The sequence below is a fragment of the Lissotriton vulgaris genome, chromosome 5, assembly GCF_964263255.1.
Source record: "Lissotriton vulgaris chromosome 5, aLisVul1.2, whole genome shotgun sequence".
NCBI lineage: Eukaryota > Metazoa > Chordata > Amphibia > Caudata > Salamandridae > Lissotriton > Lissotriton vulgaris.
In genome coordinates, this window is record NC_141693.1 from 83,173,113 (window position 1) to 83,185,372 (window position 12,260).

The window sequence follows — 12,260 nt, forward strand, 5'->3', positions numbered from 1 at the left end:
ACATAAGAGTGACTTCTTGGCCAACCCTTAGCCGCTCAAGAGCCTCTGATTTGCTGCTGAGGGGCTAGGTGAAGGGCAATCAGAGGTAACTTCAGAATGTAAACAGAGGTGGACTGCCTGTCTCCTTTCAGTTGCTGCTGCTGTCTTCATTGGCACGTTGGGATGCCCCGTTGCGGGGGCAGCAATGCGCTTTATAAATATTATAACATAACATAACATTACTGCTGAGATCAGGGGTAGCACAGGCAGTGCAAGGAGTGAAGAAGTGCAGGCAAGGGGAACTAGTCGCAACCCTCTGCTATCCCTATTTGACGCCCATCACAAGACAAAAAACAATTGAAGGTAGATTTTGTTTTGAATATAAAAACATTGATAATATATTTCCTACATACTGCAGCATCTCCAAAGTAACCGAATTAATGACATTTTTCAGAGAGGAGGTCATATCTTGTGTAATGTCTTTACCATATATCGGCCGTTCAATGAGAAGGAACAACTTTGGATGACGTCTTGGTGTCCAGAGAAGGTCTTTAGAAATGTACCTTGCTGGAAATGTAGAAAAAATGGGATTTCAACATCAATGTACTGTTAATTTCAATGTCCAGGTGCATTTTGTAATAGTCTCTAATGGTGTTGTCAAAATTAAACCCCACTTCATCGTTTTGTTTATTTATTTATTTAAAAGGTTTCATATAGCGCTGGCTAGACCGGGAGGTATCAGAGTGTTACACAGTTATTAGAGCCTGGCAACATAGTTACAAGTAAGGTCGGGAAAAAGGACATATACGTAAGGGAAGAAGCAGGCATGGGGAGAGATTCCGGGGAGGGGGGGTAAGTGCAGGGAAAGTAGACAGAGAATGGAGGAGGGAAAGAGGAGGGGAAGGTGAGAGACACAGCATGGAAAGAGGAGGGAAAGGGTGACAGGGACACCCCCTGTTTAAAACATGGCTTGTGAAGAAGGGAATAAGGTAAATGAACTAGCATGCCACCTTCTTCTTCCCTCTCCCCTCTACAACCCTATTACCTTTGGTGTTCCCTCTCGCCTCCCATTACCCTTTTGTGTTCCTCATTAGCGCTTTGAGGTGGCAAAAGGGTGGCATTAGCACTATACAAGCAGCCAATAAGATAAGAATGTCCGTTTCCACTCTCTGCCTGCACCCTTCCTCTCTTCCTCCTGCACCTCTTTGAATCGACCCTAAGGAGGAATTACACGCTCCACAGGGAGGACAGGACGACAGGGGTCTTTATTCGCTGATTCTTACCGAAGACCCTTCGAATGACGTGAATGAGCAAGCGAAGTGCTTAATTTGTACAGTTTGGAGGCACTGACCCTAATTCTGGGCATCAGGTCTTATTTTTCATCATCAGACTTTGACCATGGGCAAGAATATAAGATAAAAAAGGAAGAAAGTACGAAAGGAAATGTAGGAAAGCAGTGTCAATGGGAGAAACCAGAGATAAAAATTTACCTGCAAAAGTAAGCTAAAGAGATAGAAAGTGAGGGTGGTGGAAGAAAGAGGCGTGAGGTGAAATCAAGACCCGACAGCCAGTGGTATGCAGCAGCACCAGCTTTCGGAAGTGCTGGCAGTGGGCTCGCATGAAAATCTTTGGTTTCCTGAACATATGTATTCTAAACAAACTTAGCATTGAGTAAAATAGTTACCAGGTGGGTACCACCCTCCAAGAATGCGTCGGAGCTTTATTTACTGGACACCGATAGGCCTCTGTACTGTACCTGCAGGTCCCACAGGATAGCTGTTTGGTCCCAGCCTGCAGATAGAAGCTGTCTGGAGTCAGGGCTGAAGCACACAGTTTCCACACTCTTCTGATGGCCTGCAAAGAGATTATTTGGCTATTTAGCTTCAAGAAAGAAGTGACTAAGTTTAAAAGAATACAATAAACATGTACACAGCCACAACAGTTTTCTGATCTCGGACGGAACCTGCTAGTTGGCCTCCCAGACTCTACAACTGCACGCCTAAGGGCATCCTACACACCGCAGCTCGTCTATCCAGGCCCTGAAGAAAGATCATCACATCAGCCCCATCATCATGGAACTCCACTGGCTCCCCTCGCCAGCCTGCACCATCTTCAAAATGAGCTGCCTCAATTACAAGGCCATCACAACAGGCACCCCTGCTTATCTTGCAGACAAGTTAATCATCTATTGTGTTCTTGGAACACCCACAGCCAGGACACCTCTTCAGGGTGCAGACTAAGAAGTGTATAGAAGAAAAACAGGCAGCTGGCATTTCTATTTATGGAACAGCATTTCAGTATCCATCAGGACTGCCCCAATGCCAATCCAATTTAGGAAAGAGTTGAAAATGCACCACTTTGAAGACCACTGCATCACAATGAGTTATAAGCCCTCAAACCAGCTACTTCTCCTATAACATGTTCACTTTATTCTTGACTTTGACCTTTTTGAGAGCTCTGCTCTCTTTTGGCTTAGGTTTGCGTTATAAAAATGCCATACACACATATATATATATATATACATATATATACATACATATATGGGCAGATTGCCAAATAGGGTGGCCGGTGGCTCCATGTTGGCTGGACCCCATCTAATGAGCCCTGGGCTTTCCTTTTAACAAATCATTGTTATTAAAAGGACTAGTCCAATTACTACGACTAAAGCACGTAAAGACCTGATCTCCAGGAGCAAACTGCTCATTGACTACATAGGTAATGGCATTGGCACCTGACCCCAGCAGCACTTGCAAGCAGTGTTCTCTAGGGGAAGGTTTCCAGAACTGATTGTGATCCAGAAGTGACTCTCACAACACTTAACGCTTCCTCACCAGAGAGCGAGTCAAATGCATAAGAATCCATGAGGAAGGGGTGATGAGAGGGTAGAGAGGAACTAGTTAGCCGCTTTACATGGAAACACTTACCTCATGATCTGTACAGAAGACATGATGTCCCTCGGAGGTCAACGTCATAAATACTTTGCCCACTTTAACTTGGCTTATTTAGAGCTGTGGAGGAGTTGTTTGGGTAATTTGCGACATGTATTTCAGATTTGTATTGTGGTGTGGCTTAACAGCTAGAGTGACCGATTTCGAAGCTGGGGAAGCAGGTTCGAGTCTGGCTGGAGGTTCAAGCATCCTGTGATTCTGGGCAAATGACTTAATCTCCTGGTACCTAAAAATAAAACAAGTTGTCCGTCTATAATACAAATGGTGCGCATGTAAAGTGCTCTTATACCTTCGGGCCAAGTTGGGCTGCAGAGCTCTATGTGGGCCTCTTCAGGACACGTAATAGGGTTGTGGAGCTCCAGGTGGGCCTCTTCAGGGCACGTGATAGGGCTGCAGAGCTTCACGTGGGCCTCTTCAGGACACCTAATGGGTTGTGGAGCTCCAGGTGGGCCTCTTCAGGGCACGTGATAGGGCTGCAGAGCTTCACGTGGGCCTCTTCAGGACACCTGATAGGGCTGCAGAGCTCCAGGTGGGCCTCTTCAAAGCACCTGATAGGGCTGCAGAGCTCCACATTGGCCACTTCAGGACACCTGATAGGGCTGCAGAGCTCCACATGGGCCACTTCAGGACACCTGATAGGGCTGCAGAGCTCCAGGTGGGCCTCTTCAAAGCACCTGATAGGGCTGCAGAGCTCCACATGGGCCACTTCAGGACACCTGATAGGGCTGCAGAGCTCCACGTTGGCCTCTTCAAAGCACCTGATAGGGCTGCAGAGCTCCAGGTGGGCCTCTTCAGGACATCTAATAGGGCTGTAGAGCTCCACGTGGGCCTCTTCAGGACACCTGATAGGGCTGCAGAGCACCACAGAGGCCTCTTCAGGACACCCAAGAGGGCTGTAGAGCTCCAGGTGGGCCGCTTCAGGACACATAATAGGGCTGCAGAGCTCCACGTGGGCCTCTTCAAAGCACCTGATAGGGCTGCAGAGCACCACATGGGCCTCTTCAGGATACCTGGTAGGGCTTCAGAGCTCCAGGTGGGCCTCTTCAGGACACATGATAGGGCTGCAGAGCTCCAGGTGAGCCTCTTCTGGACACATGATAGGGCTGCAGAGCTCCAGGTGAGCCTCTTCTGGACACCTGATAGGGCTGCAGAGCTCCAGGTGAGCCTCTTCACGACACCTAATAGGGCTGTAGAGCTCCACCTGGGCCTCTTCTGGACACCGGAGAGGGATGTAGAGCTCCCCGTGGGCCTCTTCAGGACACCTAATAGGGTTGTGAAGCTCCAGGTGGGTCTATTCAGGGCACCTGATATGGCTGAAGAGCTCCTCATAGGCCTTCTCAGGACACCCAAGAGGGCTGTAGAGCTCCAGGTGGGCCTCTTCAGGGCACCTGATAGGGCTGCAGAGGAGCTCCAGGTGGGCCTGCTCAAAGCACCTGATAGGGCTGCAGAGCTCCACGTGGGCCTCTTCAGGACACCTGATAGGGCTGCAGAGCACCACAGGGGCCTCTTCAGGACATCTGATAGGGCTGCAGAGCTCCAGGTGGGCCTCCTCAGGACACCTGATGGGGCTGTAGAGCTCCAAGTTGGCCACTTCATGACACCTGATGGGACTGAAGAGCTCCAGGTGGGCCACTTCAGGACATCTAATAGGGCTGTAGAGCTCCACGTGGGCCTCTTCGGGACACCTGGTAGGGCTGCAGACCTCCAGGTGGGCCTCTTCGAAGCAGCTGATAGGGCTGCAGAGCTCCACATGGGCCACTTCAGGACACCTGATAGGGCTGCAGAGCTCCACGTTGGCCTCTTCAAAGCACCGGATAGGGCTGCGGAGCTCCAGGTGGGCCTCTTCAGGACATCTAATAGGGCTGTAGAGCTCCACGTGGGCCTCTTCAGGACACCTGATAGGGCTGCAGAGCACCACAGGGGCCTCTTCAGGACATCTGATAGGGCTGCAGAGCTCCAGGTGGGCCTCTTCAGGACACCTGGTAGGGCTGCAGACCTCCAGGTGGGCCTCTTCGAAGCAGCTGATAGGGCTGCAGAGCACCACATGGGTCTCTTCAGGACACCTGATAGGGCTGCAGAGCTCCAGGTGGGCCTCTTCAAAGCACCTGATAGGGCTGCAGAGCACCACATGGGCCTCTTCAGGACACCTGATAGGGCTGCAGAGCTCCAGGTGGGCCTCTTCAAAGCACCTGATAGGGCTGCAGAGCACCACATGGGCCTCTTCAGGATACCTGGTAGGGCTTCAGAGCTCCAGGTGGGCCTCTTCAGGACACATGATAGGACTGCAGAGCTCCAGGTGAGCCTCTTCTGGACACATGATAGGGCTGCAGAGCTCCAGGTGAGCCTCTTCTGGACACCTGATAGGGCTGCAGAGCTCCAGGTGAGCCTCTTCACGACACCTAATAGGGCTGTAGAGCTCCACCTGGGCCTCTTCTGGACACCGGAGAGGGATGTAGAGCTCCACGTGGGCCTCTTCAGGACACCTAATAGGGTTGTGAAGCTCCAGGTGGGTCTATTCAGGGCACCTGATATGGCTGAAGAGCTCCTCATAGGCCTTCTCAGGACACCCAAGAGGGCTGTAGAGCTCCAGGTGGGCCTCTTCAGGGCACCTGATAGGGCTGCAGAGGAGCTCCAGGTGGGCCTGCTCAAAGCACCTGATAGGGCTGCAGAGCTCCACGTGGGCCTCTTCAGGACACCTGATAGGGCTGCAGAGCACCACAGGGGCCTCTTCAGGACATCTGATAGGGCTGCAGAGCTCCAGGTGGGCCTCTTCAGGACACCTGGTAGGGCTGCAGACCTCCAGGTGGGCCTCTTCGAAGCAGCTGATAGGGCTGCAGAGCTCCACATGGGCCACTTCAGGACACCTGATAGGGCTGCAGAGCTCCACGTTGGCCTCTTCAAAGCACCTGATAGGGCTGCAGAGCTCCAGGTGGGCCTCTTCAGGACATCTAATAGGGCTGTAGAGCTCCACGTGGGCCTCTTCAGGACACCTGATAGGGCTGCAGAGCACCACAGAGGCCTCTTCAGGACACCCAAGAGGGCTGTAGAGCTCCAGGTGGGCCTCTTCGAAGCACCTGATAGGGCTGCAGAGCTCCACATGGGCCTCTTCAGGACAACTGATAGGGCTGCAGAGCTCCAGGTGGGCCTCTTCGAAGCACCTGATAGGGCTGCAGAGCTCCACATGGGCCTCTTCAGGATACCTGGTAGGGCTGCAGAGCTCCAGGTGGGCCTCTTCAGGACATCTAATAGGGCTGTAGAGCTCCACGTGGGCCTCTTCAGGACACCTGATAGGGCTGCAGAGCACCACAGAGGCCTCTTCAGGACACCCAAGAGGGCTGTAGAGCTCCAGGTGGTCCTCTTCAGGACACATAATAGGGCTGCAGAGCTCCACGTGGGCCTCTTCTGGACACATGATAGGGCTGCAGAGCTCCAGGTGAGCCTCTTCTGGACACCTGATAGGGCTGCAGAGCCCCAGGTGAGCCACTTCACGACACCTAATAGGGCTGTAGAGCTCCACCTGGGCCTCTTCTGGACACCGGAGAGGGATGTAGAGCTCCACGTGGGCCTCTTCAGGACACCTAATAGGGTTGTGAAGCTCCAGGTGGGTCTATTCAAGGCACCTGATATGGCTGAAGAGCTCCTCATAGGCCTTCTCAGGACACCCAGAAGGGCTGTAGAGCTCCAGGTGGGCCTCTTCAGGGCACCTGATAGGGCTGCAGAGGAGCTCCAGGTGGGCCTGCTCAAAGCACCTGATAGGGCTGCAGAGCTCCACGTGGGCCTCTTCAGGACACCTGATAGGGCTGCAGAGCACCACAGGGGCCTCTTCAGGACACCTTATAGGGCTGCAGAGCTCCAGGTGGGCCTCTTCAGGACACCTGGGCGGGCTGCAGACCTCCAGGTGGGCCTCTTCGAAGCAGCTGATAGGGCTGCAGAGCTCCACATGGGCCTCTTCAAGACACCTGATAGGGCTGCAGAGCTCCAGGTGGGCCTCTTCGAAGCACCTGATAGGGCTGCAGAGCTCCACATGGGCCTCTTCAGGATACCTAGTAGGGCTTCAGAGCTCCAGGTGGGCCACTTCAGGACACCTGAATGGGCTGCAGAGCTCCACGTTGGCCACTTCATGACACCTGATGGGGCTGAAGAGCTCCAGGTGGGCCACTTCAGGACTCCTGACAGGGCTGCGAAGTTCCAGGTGGGCCTCCTCAGGACACCTGATGTGGCTGTAGAGCTCCACGTTGGCCACTTCATGACACCTGATGGGACTGAAGAGCTCCAGGTGGGCCACTTCAGGACAACTGACAGGGCTGCAGAGTTCCAGGTGGGCCTCCTCAGGACACTTGATAGGGCTGCAGAGCTCCAGGTGGGCCTCTTCAAAGCACCTGATAGGGCTGCAGAGCACCACATGGGCCTCTTCAGGACACCTGATAGGGCTGCAGAGCTCCAGGTGGGCCTCTTCAAAGCACCTGATAGGGCTGCAGAGCACCACATGGGCCTCTTCAGGATACCTGGTAGGGCTTCAGAGCTCCAGGTGGGCCTCTTCAGGACACATGATAGGACTGCAGAGCTCCAGGTGAGCCTCTTCTGGACACATGATAGGGCTGCAGAGCTCCAGGTGAGCCTCTTCTGGACACCTGATAGGGCTGCAGAGCTCCAGGTGAGCCTCTTCTGGACACCTGATAGGGCTGCAGAGCTCCAGGTGAGCCTCTTCACGACACCTAATAGGGCTGTAGAGCTCCACCTGGGCCTCTTCTGGACACCGGAGAGGGATGTAGAGCTCCACGTGGGCCTCTTCAGGACACCTAATAGGGTTGTGAAGCTCCAGGTGGGTCTATTCAGGGCACCTGATATGGCTGAAGAGCTCCTCATAGGCCTTCTCAGGACACCCAAGAGGGCTGTAGAGCTCCAGGTGGGCCTCTTCAGGGCACCTGATAGGGCTGCAGAGGAGCTCCAGGTGGGCCTGCTCAAAGCACCTGATAGGGCTGCAGAGCTCCACGTGGGCCTCTTCAGGACACCTGATGGGGCTGAAGAGCTCCAGGTGGGCCACTTCAGGACTCCTGACAGGGCTGCAGAGTTCCAGGTGGGCCTCCTCAGGACACCTGATGTGGCTGTAGAGCTCCACGTTGGCCACTTCATGACACCTGATGGGACTGAAGAGCTCCAGGTGGGCCACTTCAGGACAACTGACAGGGCTGCAGAGTTCCAGGTGGGCCTCCTCAGGACACTTGATAGGGCTGCAAAGCTCCAGGTGGGCCTCTTCAAAGCACCTGATAGGGCTGCAGAGCACCACATGGGCCTCTTCAGGACACCTGATAGGGCTGCAGAGCTCCAGGTGGGCCTCTTCAAAGCACCTGATAGGGCTGCAGAGCACCACATGGGCCTCTTCAGGATACCTGGTAGGGCTTCAGAGCTCCAGGTGGGCCTCTTCAGGACACATGATAGGACTGCAGAGCTCCAGGTGAGCCTCTTCTGGACACATGATAGGGCTGCAGAGCTCCAGGTGAGCCTCTTCTGGACACCTGATAGGGCTGCAGAGCTCCAGGTGAGCCTCTTCACGACACCTAATAGGGCTGTAGAGCTCCACCTGGGCCTCTTCTGGACACCGGAGAGGGATGTAGAGCTCCACGTGGGCCTCTTCAGGACACCTAATAGGGTTGTGAAGCTCCAGGTGGGTCTATTCAGGGCACCTGATATGGCTGAAGAGCTCCTCATAGGCCTTCTCAGGACACCCAAGAGGGCTGCAGAGCACCACAGGGGCCTCTTCAGGGCACCTGATAGGGCTGCAGAGGAGCTCCAGGTGGGCCTGCTCAAAGCACCTGATAGGGCTGCAGAGCTCCACGTGGGCCTCTTCAGGACACCTGATAGGGCTGCAGAGCACCACAGGGGCCTCTTCAGGACATCTGATAGGGCGGCAGAGCTCCAGGTGGGCCTCTTCAGGACACCTGGTAGGGCTGCAGACCTCCAGGTGGGCCTCTTCGAAGCAGCTGATAGGGCTGCAGAGCTCCACATGGGCCACTTCAGGACACCTGATAGGGCTGCAGAGCTCCACGTTGGCCTCTTCAAAGCACCTGATAGGGCTGCAGAGCTCCAGGTGGGTCTCTTCAGGACATCTAATAGGGCTGTAGAGCTCCACGTGGGCCTCTTCTGGACACATGATAGGGCTGCAGAGCTCCAGGTGAGCCTCTTCTGGACACCTGATAGGGCTGCAAAGCTCCAGGTGAGCCACTTCACGACACCTAATAGGGCTGTAGAGCTGCACCTGGGCCTCTTCTGGACACCGGAGAGGGATGTAGAGCTCCACGTGGGCCTCTTCAGGACACCTAATAGGGTTGTGAAGCTCCAGGTGGGTCTATTCAGGGCACCTGATATGGCTGAAGAGCTCCTCATAGGCCTTCTCAGGACACCCAGAAGGGCTGTAGAGCTCCAGGTGGGCCTCTTCAGGGCACCTGATAGGGCTGCAGAGGAGCTCCAGGTGGGCCTGCTCAAAGCACCTGATAGGGCTGCAGAGCTCCACGTGGGCCTCTTCAGGACACCTGATAGGGCTGCAGAGCACCACAGGGGCCTCTTCAGGACACCTTATAGGGCTGCATAGCTCCAGGTGGGCCTCTTCAGGACACCTGGGCGGGCTGCAGACCTCCAGGTGGGCCTCTTCGAAGCAGCTGATAGGGCTGCAGAGCTCCACATGGGCCTCTTCAAGACACCTGATAGGGCTGCAGAGCTCCAGGTGGGCCTCTTCGAAGCACCTGATAGGGCTGCAGAGCTCCACATGGGCCTCTTCAGGATACCTAGTAGGGCTTCAGAGCTCCAGGTGGGCCACTTCAGGACACCTGAATGGGCTGCAGAGCTCCACGTTGGCCACTTCATGACACCTGATGGGGCTGAAGAGCTCCAGGTGGGCCACTTCAGGACTCCTGACAGGGCTGCAGAGTTCCAGGTGGGCCTCCTCAGGACACCTGATGTGGCTGTAGAGCTCCACGTTGGCCACTTCATGACACCTGATGGGGCTGCAGAGCTCCACGTGGGCCTCTTCAGGACACCTGATGAGGCTGCAGAGCTCCACGTGTGCCTCTTCAGGACACCCAAGAGGGCTGTAGAGCTCCAGGTGGGCCTCTTCAGGGCACCTGATAGGGCTGCAGAGGAGCTCCAGGTGGGCCTGTTCAAAGCACCTGATAGGGCTGCAGAGCTCCATGTGGGCCTCTTCAGGACACCTGATAGGGCTGCAGAGCACCACAGGGGCCTCTTCAGGACACCTGATAGGGCTGCAGAGCACCACAGGGGCCTCTTCAGGTCACCTGGTAGGGCTGCAGAGCTCCAGGTGGGCCTCTTCGAAGCACCTGATAGGGCTGCAGAGCTCCACATGGGCCTCTTCAGGACACCTGATAGGGCCACAGAGCTCCAGGTGGGCCTCTTCGAAGCACCTGATAGGGCTGCAGAGCTCCACATGGGCCTCTTCAGGATACCTGGTAGGGCTTCAGAGCTCCAGGTGGGCCACTTCAGGACACCTGAATGGGCTGCAGAGCTCCACGCTGGCCACTTCATGACACCTGATGGGGCTGAAGAGCTCCAGGTGGGCCACTTCAGGACTCCTGACAGGGCTGCAGAGTTCCAGGTGGGCCTCCTCAGGACACCTGATGTGGCTGTAGAGCTCCACGTTGGCCACTTCATGACACCTGATGGGACTGAAGAGCTCCAGGTGGGCCACTTCAGGACACCTGAAAGGGCTGCAGAGTTCCAGGTGGGCCTGCTCAACGCACCTGATAGGGCTGCAGAGCTCCACGTGGGCCTCTTCAGGATACCTGGTAGGGCTTCAGAGCTCCAGGTGGGCCACTTCAGGACACCTGATAGGGCTGCAGAGGAGCTCCAGGTGGGCCTGTTCAAAGCACCTGATAGGGCTGCAGAGCTCCACGTGGGCCTCTTCAGGACACCTGATATGGCTGCAGAGCTTCACATGGGCCTCTTCAGGACACCTGGTAGGGCTGCAGACCTCCAGGTGGGCCTCTTCGAAGCAGCTGATAGGGCTGCAGAGCTCCACATGGGCCTCTTCAGGATACCTGATAGGGCTGCAGAGCCCTCTTCAGGACACCTGATAGGGCTGCAGAGATCCAGGTGGGCCTCTTCGAAGCACCTGATAGGGCTGCAGAGCTCCACCTGGGCCTCTTCAGGATACCTGGTAGGGCTTCAGAGCTCCAGGTGGGCCACTTCAGGACACCTGAATGGGCTGCAGAGCTCCACTTTGGCCACTTCATGACACCTGATGGGGCTGAAGAGCTCCAGGTGGGCCACTTCAGGACTCCTGACAGGGCTGCAGAGTTCCAGGTGGGCCTCCTCAGGACACCTGATGTGGCTGTAGAGCTCCACGTTGGCCACTTCATGACACCTGATGGGACTGAAGAGCTCCAGGTGGACCACTTCAGGACAACTGACAGGGCTGCAGAGTTCCAGGTGGGCCTCCTCAGTACACTTGATAGGGCTGCAGAGCTCCAGGTGGGCCTCTTCGAAGCACCTGATAGGGCTGCAGAGCTCCACCTGGGCCTCTTCAGGATACCTGGTAGGGCTTCAGAGCTCCAGGTGGGCCACTTCAGGACAACTGACAGGGCTGCAGAGTTCCAGGTGGGCCTCCTCAGGACACTTGATAGGGCTGCAGAGCTCCAGGTGGGCCTCTTCGAAGCACCTGATAGGGCTGCAGAGCTCCACCTGGGCCTCTTCAGGACACCTGATAGGGCTGTAGAGCTCCAGGTGTGCCTCTTCAGGACACCTGATAGGGCTGTAGAGCTCCACCCGGGCCTCTTCTGGACACCTGTTAGGGCAGCAGAGCTTCACATGGGCCTCTTCAGGACACCTAATAGGGTTGTGGAGCTCCAGGTGGGTCTATTCAGGGCACCTGATATGGCTGAAGAGCTCCTCATAGGCCTCTTCAGGACACCTGAAGGGGTTACAGAGCTCCAGGTGGGCCACCTCAGCACATCTTATAGGGTTGTAGAGCACCACAGGAGTACCTTCAGGACACCTGGTAGGGCTGGAGAGCTCCACGTGGCCACTTCAGGACACCTGACAGGGCTGCAGAGCTCCACGTAGGCCACTTGAAGACACCTGATCGGGCTGAAGAGCTCCAGGCGGGCCTCTTTATGTTGGTGGATAGGGCTGCAGAGCTCCAGGCCGGTCTCTTTAAGATGCGGGATAGGGCTGTAGAGCTCTGTGCCTCCTGCTCTTTTCTCAGTCAATCTCCAGCTTCTGACACCCCATTCTATCACAACTTCGAGGCGTGACATCGCAGCTGTCATGCTGATATCACCAGCTGAGTACAGCTTTCCTCAGACTCTCTGTATCTGTTCCAAA

At 55.4% G+C, this 12,260-nt stretch overlaps 1 protein-coding gene across 1 annotated transcript in view; it reads right to left on the reverse strand.

The window, feature by feature from the left end:
* WDR38 (WD repeat domain 38) overlaps positions 1 to 12,260 on the reverse strand; it is a 106,331-nt gene that overhangs the window by 38,255 nt on the left and 55,816 nt on the right. Inside the window, exons 4-5 of the mRNA XM_086919965.1 lie at positions 1,736 to 1,833; positions 466 to 546 (exon numbers count right to left, since the gene is read on the reverse strand). Coding sequence (XP_086776091.1) covers positions 466 to 546; positions 1,736 to 1,833 — 179 coding nt within the window. The remainder of the gene's footprint in view (positions 1 to 465; positions 547 to 1,735; positions 1,834 to 12,260) is intronic.